The 17,249-nt window shown below is 43.1% G+C and overlaps 1 protein-coding gene across 1 annotated transcript in view; it reads left to right on the top strand.

The window, feature by feature from the left end:
* INPP5A (inositol polyphosphate-5-phosphatase A) overlaps nt 1-17,249 on the top strand; it is a 139,408-nt gene that overhangs the window by 73,950 nt on the left and 48,209 nt on the right. Inside the window, exon 8 of the mRNA XM_018078504.1 lies at nt 6,588-6,672. Coding sequence (XP_017933993.1) covers nt 6,588-6,672 — 85 coding nt within the window. The remainder of the gene's footprint in view (nt 1-6,587; nt 6,673-17,249) is intronic.

The following is a 17,249-nucleotide window of genomic DNA, read 5'->3' as shown; positions in this document are numbered from 1 at the left end:
GCTGCAGGAGGGGGGTGATATGCAGGACAGGATGGGGTTCTGTTTCAAAGCTGTTTCTGAAACCTCTGCTAGAGGTGGACACCCCAGGGACCAGCTCTGGAGGTGCAGGTGTGCAAGCTGATCTCCAAGTAAAACTTAGAAAGGAAAAAGCAATGGAGATAGGAACAGCAGAAATCTGAACAACCCCCCTTTGGTGTAAGCCAAAACCTAGTATTTTCGTCCTCTTGGTCTTCAGTTCCTAGACATGGCTGTGGCAGAAGACAGGTTTTATTGTTGTCGTTCCGTGACATTCCACCAGAAGTCACTGCAGGAGCTGTTACTACCTCTGGCATTGCAGGTCGGTGGAAAAGAAGGTGTGTGTAACCTTCTTATCCGTAGGTCACCTGCCGCCTCCAGAGCAGCTCTTGGCTCCCGCCAATGGGATGGCCAAGTCACTTTCTGCCTTTTTTTTTTCTTTTCCCCCTTTCCAAACATTCCCCGTTGGGGTAAGACCCTCACTGGCCAAGAAAGGTGAGTTGATGATGTCTTTGGCACTGTGACTCCTGCATGGATGGGGCCAGGGGCCCAGGCTCTGACATCGAGTGTGTGAGTGGCCCCACGTGTTCCCCGAACGCTTTACCCAGTGCAAGAGGGTTGTGCAGTCCCTGCAGGGATGGACCCCAGTGCTGCTTCTGCTGACTCAGCTCCACACAGAACCTGTGGTTCCAAGCTTTGCTCAGCTCAGCAATAAACAAGGTGAGCAGATTCACCAGAGAAACAATGGCCACAACCAGAGTGAGCTGTCCTCTCATCTCTGCATGCTATTTGTGATCTTCATATTACTTTCCTTAGGAGAGGACATTTTATACAGGCAGTCACATGCTAAGGTCCCTTCCAACCCAAACTATGTCCTTTCTAAAAGTTTCTATTCTGTGTCCTTTGTAAAAGCTTTTGTGCCTGAAACTCCCATGTGTGGCTAATGTGCAGAAAAAAGAGATCGTGGAGAGATGGCATCTTACCCCAGAAGGAAGATGTAAGGGCTCATATTAGCTGGTATTTGGCTTAAACACATTTAGTTATTATAAAAATTTGCTCACTGAATAAAATATGGCTTGACCCCTGGATTGTTCCTTCCCAAGAAATGTGACAGTGTCCCTCCTTCTCCCCCATTCAGCCTGCTTGGCAGAGCTGCACGGTTTTTGTTTTGTTTTGTTATGTTATTGTTGTGTTTAAAAAACCCAAAACCCTCAAGGCCCTCTTTTCAGTGGTGTCAAGTTAGGATGAATTGGCCAGGGAGGCATGTTTATAGACTGTGTGAAGAACTTTGTCTTTGTGTGGGAATGCTGGTGACACTGGTATGGCTTGCCTGAATGAACTGCGGTGACGCGGCTAATAAGGTGTCCTGCTGAGCGCCGCCACAGCCTTTCTCAGACCTCCCACCTAATGCCATTCAGCTCCAGCTCAGTGTAGCTAATTTTTCCCATTCCCTCAATTCTTTAGGCCTCCTTACAAACAGAAAAGTCAACTTTCACACCGAGGAGAAGATAAGTGCTTTAGGAAATAATCGTGTAAACAGAATGTTACCTTCTGACCTGATGCTGATACCTTGGTCTGAGACAAAACCCAGCTGGCTATTGCATTAGACATGGCTATTAAAAGAATAATGCTGCTGATCCTCCTTACAAAGTGCCCTGAGAAATGGTTTAGCCAAATCACAGTGCCTCCTGTCACACTGAATCATGTTCAGCTGCTCTCTTCCATGACCAAATTGCTGATATTTATCCACTTCCGTGTCTTTTCCGTTCTTGCCACAGTATGGGAGGGGGAGAAGTATGAAAGCAAGGGGAAGTCAGTCATGTTTCTGATTGTCCTGTTATTTTCTGGCTGAATTTCAGTGCTTTGAAGTGTATATGCAGTGCACCATACGGTGTTTGTAGAAGAGGTGCCTTTCATGAAGTAGCTTTAATTGTAAACTACTTTAATGATTTACTTCAAAATAAAGTAAATTACAAAAGGATTTCAGTGATTCCAGTAACACAGAATTGTTCGTTTTAGGATTGCACTGATTTCTGTTCTCTGCAGCAACTGAAATTAATAAATAGACCCAGATTCCCCAGATTGTATTGAGGAGAAGAGGGATCTCTGCCTCTTCCTTCTTTTAGTCTTGGTAGGGATGTGGCATTTCCTAAGTGTCTTTGAGAAAACATTCCCTCACAGTCATGTACCTGACACTGCCATCCGGGCTGAGAGGTGTGTAGAGTAATTTGGGGTACCCAGGCTCCAGAGCAGATGCTAAGCACGTGTTTCCACTGTGGCATTTGTGTGACCTCTTCCTCGGTCATCTGTGCTCCCATCCCAGCCGGGCTGGTCAGCCCAGGATGATGCTGCTGAGTGGCACAGCTCAGGGAGGTTGAAGGTTTCTCATAATTCTCCTGATGCCCTGAGAATAACAGATGGTTTTGTCACAGGACAGGGTGTCAGGGTGTGCCATGCCAAAAGCTCTGCTGTGGGGAGGGGGTTTGCTCAAAGTCTGACCAACACAGCAGAGCAAGGACATCTCCAGTGCAGACACAGGAGCTTCTTTCTGGGCCTGTAAAGCTCTTGCTGATGCCCAGCATGAGCCAAATTGCAGCTGTTAGACCGAAATAAGAATTATATGTCTTTATTTTGCAACAAAGAAATTGCTATAGTAATTTAGCATTAATTTGCACTCTTAGAGGTGACAGTCGAGTTTACTTCTTAAAAAAAGTGTGAACCATGGATTTGACTTATCAAAACATTTCAGCATGTGACTACCTTGGACTGTAAACTGTACTTGAAGTTACAATTGCTCGAGTGTTTCCTTCTCTTACTGCCCTGTTATAGCTAAAAAGCTCTTCAGCTCTTCCGTTCAACTCGTCTGCCTCTTCTCAAAATACAACAAAGTGTGAAAAGAAACAGACAAACCCAACTAGTCTACAAGATTTCAGGGTAGAGCTATCACTTAAAAATGTAGAAATGATTTGAAAATGCAAAATAATTAAGATAATGTGTTCCAGGTGCGAAGACTCTTACCGGTTACTGAGAACTCCTTGTGCAGTTACAAGTTCTGTGTTTGCGGAACTGGTAGAAGAGAAATCATCTGTGGTGTTTATAGTTGTACACTCTGAGGTTTACCAGAGACATCAGTAAGCCCAGACAGGAGGAACATGCGTTCTTCCTGGTGTTGCTGATTTGCCAGATTGAATTTGTTATATTGATTTCCAAAATGCACAGAAGTAAAAGATCTTTCTGTGGTATGTTCTGAGTGCAAACGAACTCATTTCCCATAAGCGATTCTTTCATGAACAAGGGCAAAGATTGCGAAGAATGAACATGTTCTTCCAGCCTTTTCAAGATGCAGACTTCTCTTTCTGGGCTGTCATCTGTTGGAAAAGTTTTCAGTTTCATTTGCATTCAGCTTTGGATCCACCCTGAATGCCTGTCCCTCCTGGTCGCCCTGCACAGGTCACAACAAGCAGCACGGCCAGCGAAGGCATCAATGATCTGTTGTGTGTACTGGCACATAGAGTTGTGGGAGGGAAATATTTGTGGCTTCTGTACAGTCTTGAAATCTTTAACTGAATCACCTGTTGTGTCATAAGCTATTTAATGTTGTGCAGGAATACAGCCTTCAGTCATCCCTTTGTGATGCTCTGGTAAAAGTTGTTAAAGGAAATGGCACTGGGTCCTCCCACTAAAACCATAGGATTTATGCTGGTGACATGGATTGGCTGCTTACTTTTTATGTGATTCAGATTTATCACTCCATTGAGTGATTCAGGGCAACATTTTTGAAGGACTAGTTGATTCATGGTTAAAGGAAGGGTATTTTTATAGAAACAAATAGCAAAGGAGAGTAACATTGATGTGGAAGCCTTCCTTGCTCATCTGCAAACACTCATTCTTGTTAAAAAACCATGGTCTTCTGAGTTCTCTGTGCCTGTACACGTGCTGAACTAGGCATGTTGTGGCTCAGAACACAGAAACATGAGGAACAGAGCACTTTTATTTAGCTCTCACCCCAGTCGTGACACCTGCCCTGTGTGTCCCTGGCCAGACTGGCCCCATTTCTGTCCCAGTTCCCTCTGTGCCAGTCCCCTAAGTGCCAGGATATTGCTGTACTCTTCCTTATTGCCATCTCTAGGAGAGTCAGACTCCAAATTCTTGTGCCATTGATTCAGGGCAGCTGTAGGCACCGGGGAGTGTTTCGTCTCAACAGTCCCAAACTGCAGAAGGAGGTCTGAGATTTGGGAACTCTTGAACTAATAGTAAGTTCCAAGACAAGGACAGTAGGTTACATACCTGTATTGAGTTGAGTCATTTAAAGGATATTTCATTGTTAGGTACCACAGATCACTTAATAAGTACATAATTGTGTGTATCCCTTGCTGTGTCACTGTTGGGAATTTTCCTGTACACCTGAATTTCACCACCTGTGAAAAGAGATGAGTCAGAAACCACTTGGAGCATTATTGTGGAGAAGTAACATTTGGAGTCTTACTTCAGTCTGGCATGAGACACTCTTTCTGAAATGTCCAACAAGACAAGCTACAAGGAGAGAAACTGGATAAAATTATCAGTTGTAAAGCTGGCATTGATTTGTACGCAAGTCATGTTTAAATCAGGTAATGTGCAGGACTACAAAATGACTGAGTTTTAATTAATTGGTCAGAAGCAGACTAATCAGCTGGTTTGTTCATCAGTTTGGAGGCATTTTCGTGGGCTATTTTTGGAATGGTCTGTTTATTTGGAAAATATGTCTTTGCATAATGCAATCACAGGCATGGCTCTCATAATCCCAATTTGTTTTAAGAGGCCTTCAATGGACCTTGATGTCATTCCTGCAATATCTGTCATTCCTCTGTCAGCAGTAAATGGCAATGAACAGAGTCAAAGCTGAAATATGAATCAGGACAGTTGGTAAAGCAAAATCAGTTGTTCTGATGTTTAAATGTGGATCCAGTTTTGCTGTGATAGTGTTAGCAAACTGTGACACTGTAAATGGTTTAAGTTTTAAGTTCTTATTTTCCTTCAGTGTGCCATGAGGGCACTAATCAAACTAATGTTTCGTGCAGGTCAGGAGTGACAGGTTTGTCTCAGAACTCCCTGGGAGCTGACAGTGGGCAGTATTTATTAACAGTGCCTGCAATAATCTGTCAGCTGAATGGAGGACTGGAGATTTTCATACCAGAAAAAGTCTTTGCAAAAGATTTTCTTCAAATGATCACTGTCTTAGGCCCAATGCACACTATGTTTTCCATGGAATAATACTCCTTACGTAATAGATTACTGTTGACAAAAGCTGAGATGTTTTCAAAGGAGCAGCAGTATCTCACTGCAGATCCAATGCTGTATCTTTAAAGCTTTGAGAACTCTAAATGGATGTAATGCATTGGGATTTGTAAAGTGCCTCCTCTCTGGGCAGTGTGTGCTGGGGAGCCTCCTGCCCAGCACTGCTGGATAACCCTGCACCTGCCTGTGTGGGCCCTGCCCCAGGCTCACCTGGGCTTTCTGGCACTGTAACACTTACATGTTCATGTATCCCAGAATGTTCACAGCTTATTGCCTGCATTTGTTCCTTAGTTCTCACACCTTGCACACCCAGGGTACCAGGGTGGGGGTTTGTGTATTTTGTCTGTGTAAATTCTTTGTGGCTGTGGCAGTTGAATTTTGGGTGTTTTGTATCTTTCTCAGCCACTGATAGGAGATGAATTGTATTGATTCCTGGTTTGAAAATAAGCATGACTCAGTGGATTCCAAGTGCCAAGATCCCCAGAAGCTGTAAAATTGCAATTGTTGGGACTGCCAGACAACTGTTGTTAACAACAGAACAGCTAGTAATATAATGACAGTTTTTAATAACACAAGATTTGAAAGATGGACAGTAATGCTGTGTCTCTCTGGGCAGGACTGAGCAAAGGCTTGAGGAAAAAGTTAATCTTCACTGCACAGCTGGAGTGATCACCTCTTAGGTGTTAGCTACAGCCTCAGTAGTCTGCTATGCACAGCACAGAGAGCTGTCTCCAGGGAACTGTAGCTGAACTGGGAACCAGGGATGCTCTGTGGGATGATGGATGTTTAGCCCTACCACATCACTCCTCATGTGGCTCTTAGAGTACTCACAGACACTGGTAAACGTTACTTAGACATCAGCAAACTCAAACATACTCTGAACCCAACGCTAATTCAGGGCTCCTGATTCTTAGGTGCCCAGCCCAAAACAGTATCCTTAAGCTTTCCAAGGTGTGGAGGACTTCCATGATGCTCTCAGGATTTCCATGATGTCCAAATGCTGCTTCTGTGTGATTTGTAGAAACTGCTGCAAACGTGCTTTCCCCCAGTCTGCTCTGTCAGGCAGGAAGGGGAAACCAAATGCACTGCTGTGCAGGGACTGGTGATAGAATTGCCTAAGCAAAGCAAAACAACTGAAAAATAGGCTTAATGTATTGGTCCAGTATAAACTCGTAGTTTTGATGGTTCCAATAATTATTTCTGAGACTGTGCTTAAAGACAACATATATGTTTTTGTGCATCTTTGCATGTATGTAAAGAATGACAGGTTTGTTCTGTTTTCATTTTTTTTCCAGAATTATAGATCAGCGGTTTGAGAAAGTTTCGTATTTTGTCTTTGGAGATTTCAACTTTAGACTGGATGCCAAAGCAGTAGTTGAGGTAGGACTTCTCTTTTTCTTCTGTTGTAGACACTACCAGGTTTGATTTCTCAAATATTTTTTCCTGTGGAAAGCTAAACATGACTTAACAAAGTAATGATAATATTGACATCAGACTTTGTCGAGACTACTTTTAACAGGAACATCTGACAAGTAACTAATTGTGACTTTTGCCACCTCCCCTAGAGCTCTCAGTGCAGTTCCTGCAAGCAGAAGAAGCACTGGGTTACATTTCTACTCTGGGGAAAAAATAAGAGGCATTTCCTAAATGTCCATGATAGAACTTCACACTTCAAAGTACAGGCAGCCATCAGTGCCAATAGCATCTCAGTGTGGAAGGTGACTGGGACATTTGTATTAAAAAAGAATGAACTAAACCTTTTTCATTATGAGTTGAGATCACCTTGACTTGACTGCTGAAGCTCAGCTCTGGGTAACATGGGGTCAGAAATAATACTCAGCTTGAAAACCAGTTTAATCTCCTGGTTTTCACACTTTAATTCTCACAAGTACTGAGGTGTCTTTTTGGTGTCCTTGCAGGCAGGAATGTATCTTTTAAGCCAAAAGTTGTAATTTTGTAAATCAAACAGTGGGAAATAAGTGTCCTGTGTGTCAAACGTAGGCTCCCCCCATCCAGGGGTGGTACCTTTCTCCTTCCTTACATGGTGATTAGTCCTTCATCTATTGAAAAACAGGAGCTTGACTTTACAGCACTGCATTTAACCAACAAGCTTAAAGCATAATTGAAACAAAAATCAAGTCACTAATTCAGAATATACAGCTTCATACTGCATATGTTAAGGGCTAAATCCTGCTCTGCTATGCTGCAGCTGCCATGGTTATCATTCATGTTCAGAGATCACTTGGTTTTGAACTATTATGCCTGTTTTTTTCCTCAGTAGTGGTGTGATGTTATTCCTAAGGATGTTAGGAGAACACCTGTCAGTCACTCTGCAGCAGAGTTATCTCCTGCACCCAGTACTGATGAAGGGTGCTTCAAGTTTTTCCTGACTCACTCACTGCCAGCAGTCTGCAGGACTGAAACTGCAGAGGGTGTTTGCTTTGGTACCAATAGATTAAGATTTCTACATTTATATTTGTGAGTTTCAGAATGAACCACATCAAACAAAATACTGTCACCGACCCCAGAGGATGCAAACTGAGCGAGCTGCACAACTGAGCACAGGGGGTTCTTACCCTGACACAGAACTCTGCATCTTGGGAATGTTTTACCCCTGCTGGGTAATGTTGCTGCATTTGAGTACACAAGGTGTAATTGGGAGATGAATTAATTTCCATATTCTTCCTAGCTAAAGTGTGTGCTTGTGTGAGTGCACAAAGCAGTAGAGTAATACAGATTTTCTTTTGATCTTTTGGAGAAGCAGTATACTCCATTAAGCAGAACTTCACGCAGCTATTCTGCAACATTATTTAAGCATAATTAAAGGTGATCTAGAAACTTCCATGAATAATTTACACATGCACAGGTAAAGTCACATTAAGTTTGTTTTGTAGTGTTCTGCACTTGGTGCAGTTTATAAATTTGTATGTCACAGATCCAAAAGCTTCAAGAAGTGGTTGTCCCGTGCAGTTTGCTCCACAGAAGTGACTGTACAGCACCATGCCTTGGGCAGCTCTGGGCACTGGGACAGTCCTGAGGGAGTCAGCAGTCACTGCACAGCACTGTTCAGCTCCTGGGAGACAGCTCACTTCCTAAAGTATAGCTTGGAAGGGTAGGGCTACAGGCCATCTCTAGTTGGAATTGTACTAGATGGGACCTGATGGTCTAGTTGTGTGTAAGGGATGTACAATCCAGTCCCAAATCCCTTCACAGCGTGGTTTGTCAATGGTGTGACTTGGCTGTGCCATTTCCCCAGATCAGGCCAGGGCCTGGCACAGCTGCAGTGGCAGAGCAGGAGCAAGAATGGCCAGAGGTGCTCATGTCCCCAACGCGCCCAAGTGTGAGCCCGTGCTCAGCTGGGAACCTCGTGCTCCAAAGGACATCCCAGTCCCTTCTGACATTTGAACATGTGCCTGTGCAAATGGGTATTAACCACTCTCTGGACTGTTCAGCAGTGTAGTTAATACTGGGGGTCTTAAGGGTTAATCCATGGACCTGTCATCTTTGTGTATATTACTAAATTTATCTCTAGTTTCCTTGCTGACCTTTTGAATTCCCTCTTGAGACCACAGTGTCCTCAACACTTGGACACTGAGATACTACGAGCAATAGGTGTGGAAATACATTGTGGAAATGCAGACTGTGCTTAGAGCAAACACTAAGAATAAAGTGTATTTCTAAAGGATTTCCCAGTTATGCCGTATAAAGGCAGAATCCGAGAGCTGTTCAAAATGTGGAGTCCAGATCCCGAAGTACAGTGTCCTAAATCACATGTCAAAAATGTCACGCTTATTAATTAATAATTAATAGGCAATAAATCATTAATATATAGTTTATTGAACATTTATGGGAACCTTAATCTTAAGTCACATTGATTTCCTTGCTAGGAAAATCTGGTTTCCTGTTGCTGGAGTAATTGGCGGGGGTTGTTACCGGCACATGGGCAATGCCAGGTGCTGTTGCTGAAGTGGCTCCGGTGGATCTTTGAGTGCATTTGCTGTGTCAGTTCCTGACCTGCTCCGGCAGTTCTTCTCTTAAAACTCAGAATTCACCTGGTCCACCCACCCTGTCTGTTCCATGTGTTACACTTAACCAGGATATTTCCTTTCTAGATTTCTGCCAAGCAGCCCTTTGGTAAGCCATGACTGAAATTGCTGATTAAATGTTTTTTAAAAGGTAATAACTGCTCATAAGAAGTTGCATATCTGGCTCCATCATTCACTTGCACTGTACCTCTCTGCCACCTCTGACCATGTGATTTTATATTATCCAGTAAAATAGGAATGACTTCATTCTGGCGTGACTTTTTAGCTCCCACTGTATTGCTGATGGCTACAGTGAATCACATAATTTCCATTTGATCACACAGTCTTGGCACAACATGGTCTTTCGTTCTGAAAAAGCCAGTGGTGGTATTGTATCCCTTTACTCAGCAAACTTGGGCTAGCAGAATTTGGAGGAACAATCCTGTCACTGCCACGATGTGTGTCCGCAAAACCTCCTTCTGTGAGACACGTCTCGCTCTCTTTTGAACAAACATCTCTTGTTCAAAGTAAAAGCTGATGAACAGCTTTTCATGTCAGATTAATTGATTTAGATCTTACTCAAATCTGAAGAAATATTTTAAGTTGAACTTGTTTCATCCCATGCTTTGGACACTAACGAGGATCTCCAGCCAACAACTGACCCGTTAGTAATTGTCATTAAAAAGATTAATAGTTAATTAGGGAATTAGCACTGATCTGGAAGGCTGACTCCCAGTGAGGTGGTCAAGTGGATGTGGATACTTGATTACCTCCTCATTGTTACAGGTGGGCTTCCCTGGACAAAACAGGTCACCTGGCAGGAGAGACTCTTGCAGTACCAGAGCCATCCCCAACCACCTGGCTGTCTTGTCAGGTGCATATATTTGCCTCTGTGTGTGTGTGTTTATCTAAGTAGTATTTGCCGAAGATACTTTGAATACATCAGGAAAAGGGCATGTTAGAATTGCATGTTCTTATTGTTACAAACACAGAAGTAATTTCTTTTTTTAAATTCTGACTTTTCTCCTTTGACAAGTGAGTAGTCAGGAGAAACGAGTAAAGTGTGATTGCATTAAAAGTACTAACATAGCACGAATAGTACGTGTATGTAGTTGTGGGCATATGCAACTGTGCTTCTCTATCCCAAACCACACCAGACACTGTTACTTTTTCTGGGCAGTGATGATGTGCAGGTGTCTACACGTGTCCATTTAGGATCTCAAGTACATCCATTTAATTCTTGGCCAAGTGGTAAAAGCTCCTGTAGGTCCTGCTCCATAGTGGCTGGTAGTTTAAAACTGTAATACGATTCCCTTCTTCCTGCAGTAAAGTGATACTAATCCATCATTGTAAAAGAAAAACCACAGTGCTTTATTTCTGAGATAAACCTGCCCATCATGAAATAAATAAATAAATAAAACTTACAAGCTTCAGATCATATTTTCATTCCAGTTAGAAAAGCACAGAAGATCCTGGATTGGTTTTATCTTCTCAAACAGTTAATTGAAAATACCTTCATCTCATAGAGATTTTAATGTTCTTTACAAGCTCAAAGAAATGCTGGGGAAAAAATCCTGTGTAAAATGAAAGTGTAATAAAGATTTGTTAAATTAAAATGCATACAATTTCAGGTCTAGTAAGGAGAGTTTTATTAATGAATGTAAATGGCAACAAAACATCTGAGGCACCTGCTAAATGTTCATTATAAATTACTCTCATAGACATTGTGATGAGTTTCATATTGTAGCCAGACTTATAAAAGCATGCAGATTGCTTCCCCAAGGGACTGTATATTTACTTAACAGTGTAGTTAATTGCAATTATTTATTTTCCAGTGATTGCAAATGGCTTCTGCATTAAAGATATATGTGGCTATTAGGAATTATTCAATTACCTCTCTTTTTCTCAGTAGTCTAAAGCAAACCTGAGCGTGGATTCCCAGAGGTCAGTCAGTAGTGTATTAACTCAATCTGCTCCTCAGCTTTCTGCTGGGGCCAAGCTCTGTAGCCATGAGTCCCCTCAGCAGAGCAAGCTAGAAAAGTGCTCATTACCCAGCCCTGCAGCTGATTTTTTGACATCTTCTGTTCCATCCTGATGCTGCCACAGTTATTGGCAAGATTCATAGGAGGTTAATTAAATCTATCTTCAAAACAACGAGGGGCCAATGAGCCATATCCTCGTTTCAGTAGTAAATTAAATGATGCAATTGTTTCTACTTCCATCACAGATAAGGGGAGAGATGAGTGAATGGATTGTTCTCCGGCTGCCTCCTTTGGGGCCCCAGAGCGGTCGTGGAGCCATGTGGTCAACCTGCTTTAATTTTGCCACAGGAAGGGATGACACTGCATATCAGCAGCCAGAGGTCCCGCCCAGCATCCACCGTGTGAAGGATACACTGCTGAAAACTAAAGAGGTCTCTTGAGCCAGGCTGAGCAGCCACCTCCTGCGCCCTCGATGCAAATTAAACAACACGGGGACAGAGCAGAGACGCCGAAAAGACATGCCGGTCATCAAATTGGCACTGCAGGGCCTAATATAAAACATACACAAATTAAATTACAATTATCTTGTGCTGTCTAGCCTAGCGGCAGAGCATCCATTAAGCCTAATTAATGCCGCGGTCTGTAAGCTGGGCCCACGGCCGTGGACCTGCGCCGTGGACCAATGTGGCTGGCCAGCTGCTGCCCTCAGCTGCAGTGACGGCGGGTGACAGCGGTGCCAGCAGCGCCCGTCCCCAGCGCCCACACCTGCCATCCATCCATCCATCCATCCATCCATCCATCCATCCATCCATCTATCCATCACCTGCTGGCATAGGAACAGTCCCAGCGCTTCCGACTGCCAGGGATGTGTCCGTGGGGCAGGGGATCCTGAGAGCACACGGCAGCTCCGAGTGTGTGGTTGAGGCACCGTCCCCAGACTCTGAATGAGCAAAGAAAGCTCCTGGAGCGCGAACATCTTTCATCAGGGGTGTGTGGGTACCTGTGAGCTCCTGACAAAGCAGCCAGAGTTATCTGCAGGGACCTGGCAGCTTCCCCCAGGTTGGCAGGTCCAGAGACTGAGACTTTGGGCACATGGAAAAATGACCTGGCCAACGGCTCCCAGTTGATAAGATGCTGATGCCAGATTTGGGTATCTGCTGCAGCCTGCCTGAGTGTAACTGCTCATCTGTCTGAGGGAGGCAGGTTCATCTCTGCTGGATGATGTGCTCATTAACAAACAGACCAAGATGTATTTGCCAAACTTTTTGACATGGCCAGGGTTTTGCCACCTGTAACATGGGGAGTTGCTGGAGTTGGAATACGGGAGGCACTTCATTCAACACTCCACCTTTAAGCGTTGGCAAGCAACTGTTCTCAGTCAGGGCAAGGATGCTCATGGTACAGCAGGGGCTGGGGCTAGAAAAACACACATATAACCAACCAGTAATAACATCTGGACTTCAGAGTTATCAAAGCAGGTGTAATTTTAATAATTGAATGGAATATTGTAATGCGTAGTCTAAGTCTGTAATGAGTACTTAAGTAAAGCCACCTATTGATTGGGTTTTTGCTTATATCTAGCATAGAAACTCATCAGCTTAATGGAGGCAAAATATCACCTGGGTAGATGCTGTAAAATACCTTTTTTTAGAATTATGTCATTTTAGAAGAACTGCAAAAAAGGCATTCTTTTTACATTTCAGTTTATTCCTGAGTGTTACTGTGATACAAAATTTTAACATCTATGGATGAATTATGCACTGGTATAAAAGAAAAGGAGAGAGGGGGAAGGAAAGGCTTGCACTCTGTATATGTGCAGTATATCAATATCATGTGTATACCTATTTTCATTATCATAAATGGACATCTAGAAGGGATTTAAAAAAAACCAAACCCACCGTGTATTAAAGAATGATATTTTGCTTGCTTATCAAAAACAAAATTGGGGAGAAAGAATTTGGTATCTATCTGAAAATCAAGGAACGGGATCAGATGTGCCTCTATCAGCGACTCTTGTTGCAATGGCGAGTTTTTTTCTTGGGTTAGAGTTAGAAATACAGTGAGAGTTGATGAACTGAATGCACAAAATCTCTGGATGTGTGTGCACCTATGTTAAAACATGTAAAAAATTCCTCTAACAGATTACCTGATACCTGAAAGTATTTTTTCTCAAAAGTCATAGAAAAGTGCACTAAGGAACCAAGATCGATATTTTGTTAAAAAAGAGCAACCTTATTTTTATTTAGATTTGGATGCACATTTAGTGTTGCTGGGAGAAAAGCTCTGTCATTACTGTGAAGTTTGCAGTGGCACCTTCTGAGCACTGACCAGTGGTGTACGGGACAGCCTCAGGGGGAATGGACAAGCTGTGATGCCTAAAGTGTGTAAAACTCATTTGTGGTGGGACATTATACCTTGATGGTGCAGTGTAGAACAGAAAGACATACTTTTATCAGGGATAGAGTAGCTTTTTGACACATTACAAACTTTATTCATTCTTGATTTTCAAGGGGTTCTAAATAAAATAAGATATTAGTAAAGTTTAAGGGAAATAAACCTGGTGGCTTGACAAGGAGTAAATAAAATGTGCAGTCTTTAGTCAAAGAAATCCTCTAATTCAGGTTTTTTTAAAGAAAGCACATACCAGAACAAATTCTCTTGCCAGACTGAATTTTTCAACTCTGTTTTAGTAGTTGAACGAAATTCTTCTATCACTGCAACCTCCTGCTAACTTCGGTGTACTTTGTAGCTCTCAGGTCCCTGCCTGAGGGAATGTGTTAAAAAAAAGGATCCCTTCCTTTTCTTTAACACATTCCTCAGTATGTAATTATCACTCAATAAATCCACTTTTATATTATTTCTGCTTGATTCCATCCCACTGAAACATACATAAAAATGACAAAAATGCCTATTTCTACAGTTGAATGCTTACTCTACAGCCAATTATTGGATTGGCCCTTGCAAGAAAAATTTAAGTCCTCCCGTGTTTGGTTCTTTATGGGATCTCTGCCATGGAGCTGTTGGGATAAAGGTGTCCAGAACGTTGTTGGATTGTACCTCACAGTGCAGGCCTGTACATACAGACATGCACAGCTCCTCAGCAGACAGATTCGTTTCTCTTTCTTCCAGCTTCTTCAGCCCTCTCAGCACTAACACTGCCTCACAGGCAAATGGATCTGGTCCGAAAGTCCCTATTTCCCTGCAAATTAACATAGATATCAGTATTCATTTTAAGAAGGTTCTGAAAACACATCCTGAACTGCTCAGCACCACAGAATAAGCATGTGCTGCTCGTTACTTTTACCTCCTTCATGGTTCTTCCTTTGTTATTTCTGTAGCAAAGAGGTGAGAAACAGGCCGGCAGATTCTATTCCCTGGCCCCTCTGAGGAGGACTCACACAGTGGTAATTTCTAAAAAATTTGTGTTCAATGCAGGTCTTCATTGCATTTTATGATTTTTGTGTTATTAAAGGAAATGCTGATTTTTCAATCCACATGCTGTAGCCACAAATCTGTCTTTATTAGTATTAGTAATACAGACAGCAATTTTACCTTTCTCAGAATAGAATTTCCCATAATGTATCATTTTTCCCAGTCCCAATTTGAGATGAGAATTTGACACTTCAAAGCAAAATATGCAAAATGGCAGCCCAGGAATCTGAAATCAACTGTAATAATTGCTATAACGTTTAGGTTGCTCCTTCTCCAAGGAAAGGATTGTTTTTTAAAAATTCTGAAAAGCTTCCTGGCCCTTTGTGCAGTCATGCAGCGTCTGTTCAGTGGAGACCTTTAAAGATTTTCTCTTCCTCCTGTGAATGAAGCAGCAGCTGGAAGGAGGAGCTAACATTTTGAATTCCACTGTTTCTCCCTCAGGTGTTCCAAGGTCAGGTAAAAGGGCTCCAGCCACTGTCAGAGAGCAGGGGGGCTCAGGAGCAGTTGTACCCCCCCTCCAGGCTCTTTGGTTACACTCAGTGTGAACTGTATGTGCTGTTTTACCCTAATGTAGACACTTAGTAATTGGGGATTTTCTTAGCTGGAGGGTAGGCTGTAGGAGTTCAAATAAACAGGGAATGAGGTGATGGTGGGACCGTTCTCCTGCTGAAGGACTGAAGGGCCACTGGGAGAACACCTTGCAAGTGTCACCTCTGTGAAATGGGGAACCTTTGGTACCACATGGCCAGAGAGGTTCCTCATGTCCTTCACTGTGTGAAACATTTCTGAAATCTGCAGCCTGACCAGGGAGATCAAATTTGTTCCTTCTCACACAGAGACCAAAAGAGTGGGAGGGGAGTGGGATTCAAGTTCTGGTAGTGACTGAGACCTTATCTCTTGAGAAAATTTTAGCCTCTAATCTCCACATTATTTAAGATGTAATCCTCAGTTATTGCATTACTGTTTACACAAGAACTCTGTTAGGTTGTCATTTACAGCTCTTATGAGCTTTCACAAGGCTCATTAATGTGGAATATTTAAATATGCAAAGCCGTTAAGGGGTTAAAACCAATTGTATGAAAAGAGATTATAGGATCTTTATCACATGTTGTTTATCTGATCAACAGTTAACAATTTAAGACAGTATTATCCTAGTAAAAAGAAGGTTTGTTTCAGATACTGACATAAACATCCCCTCATAATAGTGGCTTTTCATTTACTGTGTTGCAATGTACCATAAGCTTAAAGGCACAACAGCTTCTCTGTGTGTCTCAATAGTGCCTGTCCAGAGTGATGTCAGTCAATTTTTGACCTATACAGTCTGATGTTATTCTCAACAATCATGGAATAGATTTTTTTTTTCTTTAATGGGTTAAGAGTATGCCAATAAAATCCTTGAAAACTACCGTTTTCCTTCATGATGTCTTCCTCTGGAAGAACAAGGTATATTACCCACGTGAACCTTTCTGCAAAGTCATGTTTCATCTGGCTTCTGCTGGCTTCTGTTGTTTCCTTTGTGGCTGACTTTCCACACTCTTGTGTAACTTGCCCTTTCAGTGGGACAAATAAACACTAACAGTTAAATAGCACTTTCTGGCAGAGGTTGAGAAATACACAGTACATGAGACAACCCCCTGGTAGGAGTAGATTCTGAGTTCAGCCTCCGTGATGGCACTCTTGGAGCCCACATAAAAACTGTTTGAGGGGTCAGCTCCCTTGTACTCCTTGGAAACTGTTCCTTCAAGGTGGGAGAAAAGACTGTGGAGTGGGCCATGGTTCTTTCAGGGCACACAGAATGCCTCAGGTGAGGGCCCCCCTTCCTGGCACACACTGCTGCGGGTGATGCTCCCCATCCCAGCACTCCCAATCCCAGTGCTCCCCATCCCACACAGAGGCAGCGGGAAGAGGCAGCACGCTGACACACCTCACTGTCACAGAAGGATGTGCTCAGCCTCTGTTGCTTTCCTGCCAGAAAAGGGTGGAAATCAGCCTCCTGGAGGGAAGACATCTCCCTGAGCTTTCTTGGCCCCTGCCAGGCAGAGCTGTCAGGAACACAGGCCGAGGCCTCGGCGCTCAGCCTGCCCACGCGGTTCAGTGCAGGGGGGCTGCTCAGGGGCTCTGGGACAATTCCCATCATCTCCTGTCCAGCCCTCACACAACCTGTGTGCTCTGGAGCACAGCAAATAGCTCTCAGATGGGCAGAGGCTGTTAGTTTGCTCTCCAGCCTCAAGAAGGGATTACAGAACACTGCTGCTGGTTCCAGCCAGCCAGCTCCAATCCTCACCCTGTTCTGGCACTTGGATCCTCCTGCTCCCTTAGGGACAGTAAAGAAATGCATACACTGAGCAAATTCTTTTTGGAAATCACATGTTTCTATAATGCTATTTCTAGATTACTTTTATTCATATAGCCCTAATACTTCCCTGAAAGTTAAACCAGATTTAATTCTTTGTTTTCAGCTGAATGCAGTGTAACTGTAGTATTGTCATTAAACTTGCAGAACACAAACATAACCTGG

This window comes from Manacus vitellinus, unplaced genomic scaffold (assembly GCF_001715985.3).
Source record: "Manacus vitellinus isolate BGI_N305 unplaced genomic scaffold, ASM171598v3 scaffold_40_pilon, whole genome shotgun sequence".
In the NCBI taxonomy this organism is placed as follows: Eukaryota; Metazoa; Chordata; class Aves; order Passeriformes; family Pipridae; genus Manacus; species Manacus vitellinus.
The sequence above is the reverse complement of the archived record's forward strand: the minus strand, read 5'-3'. Positions and strand labels throughout refer to the sequence as shown.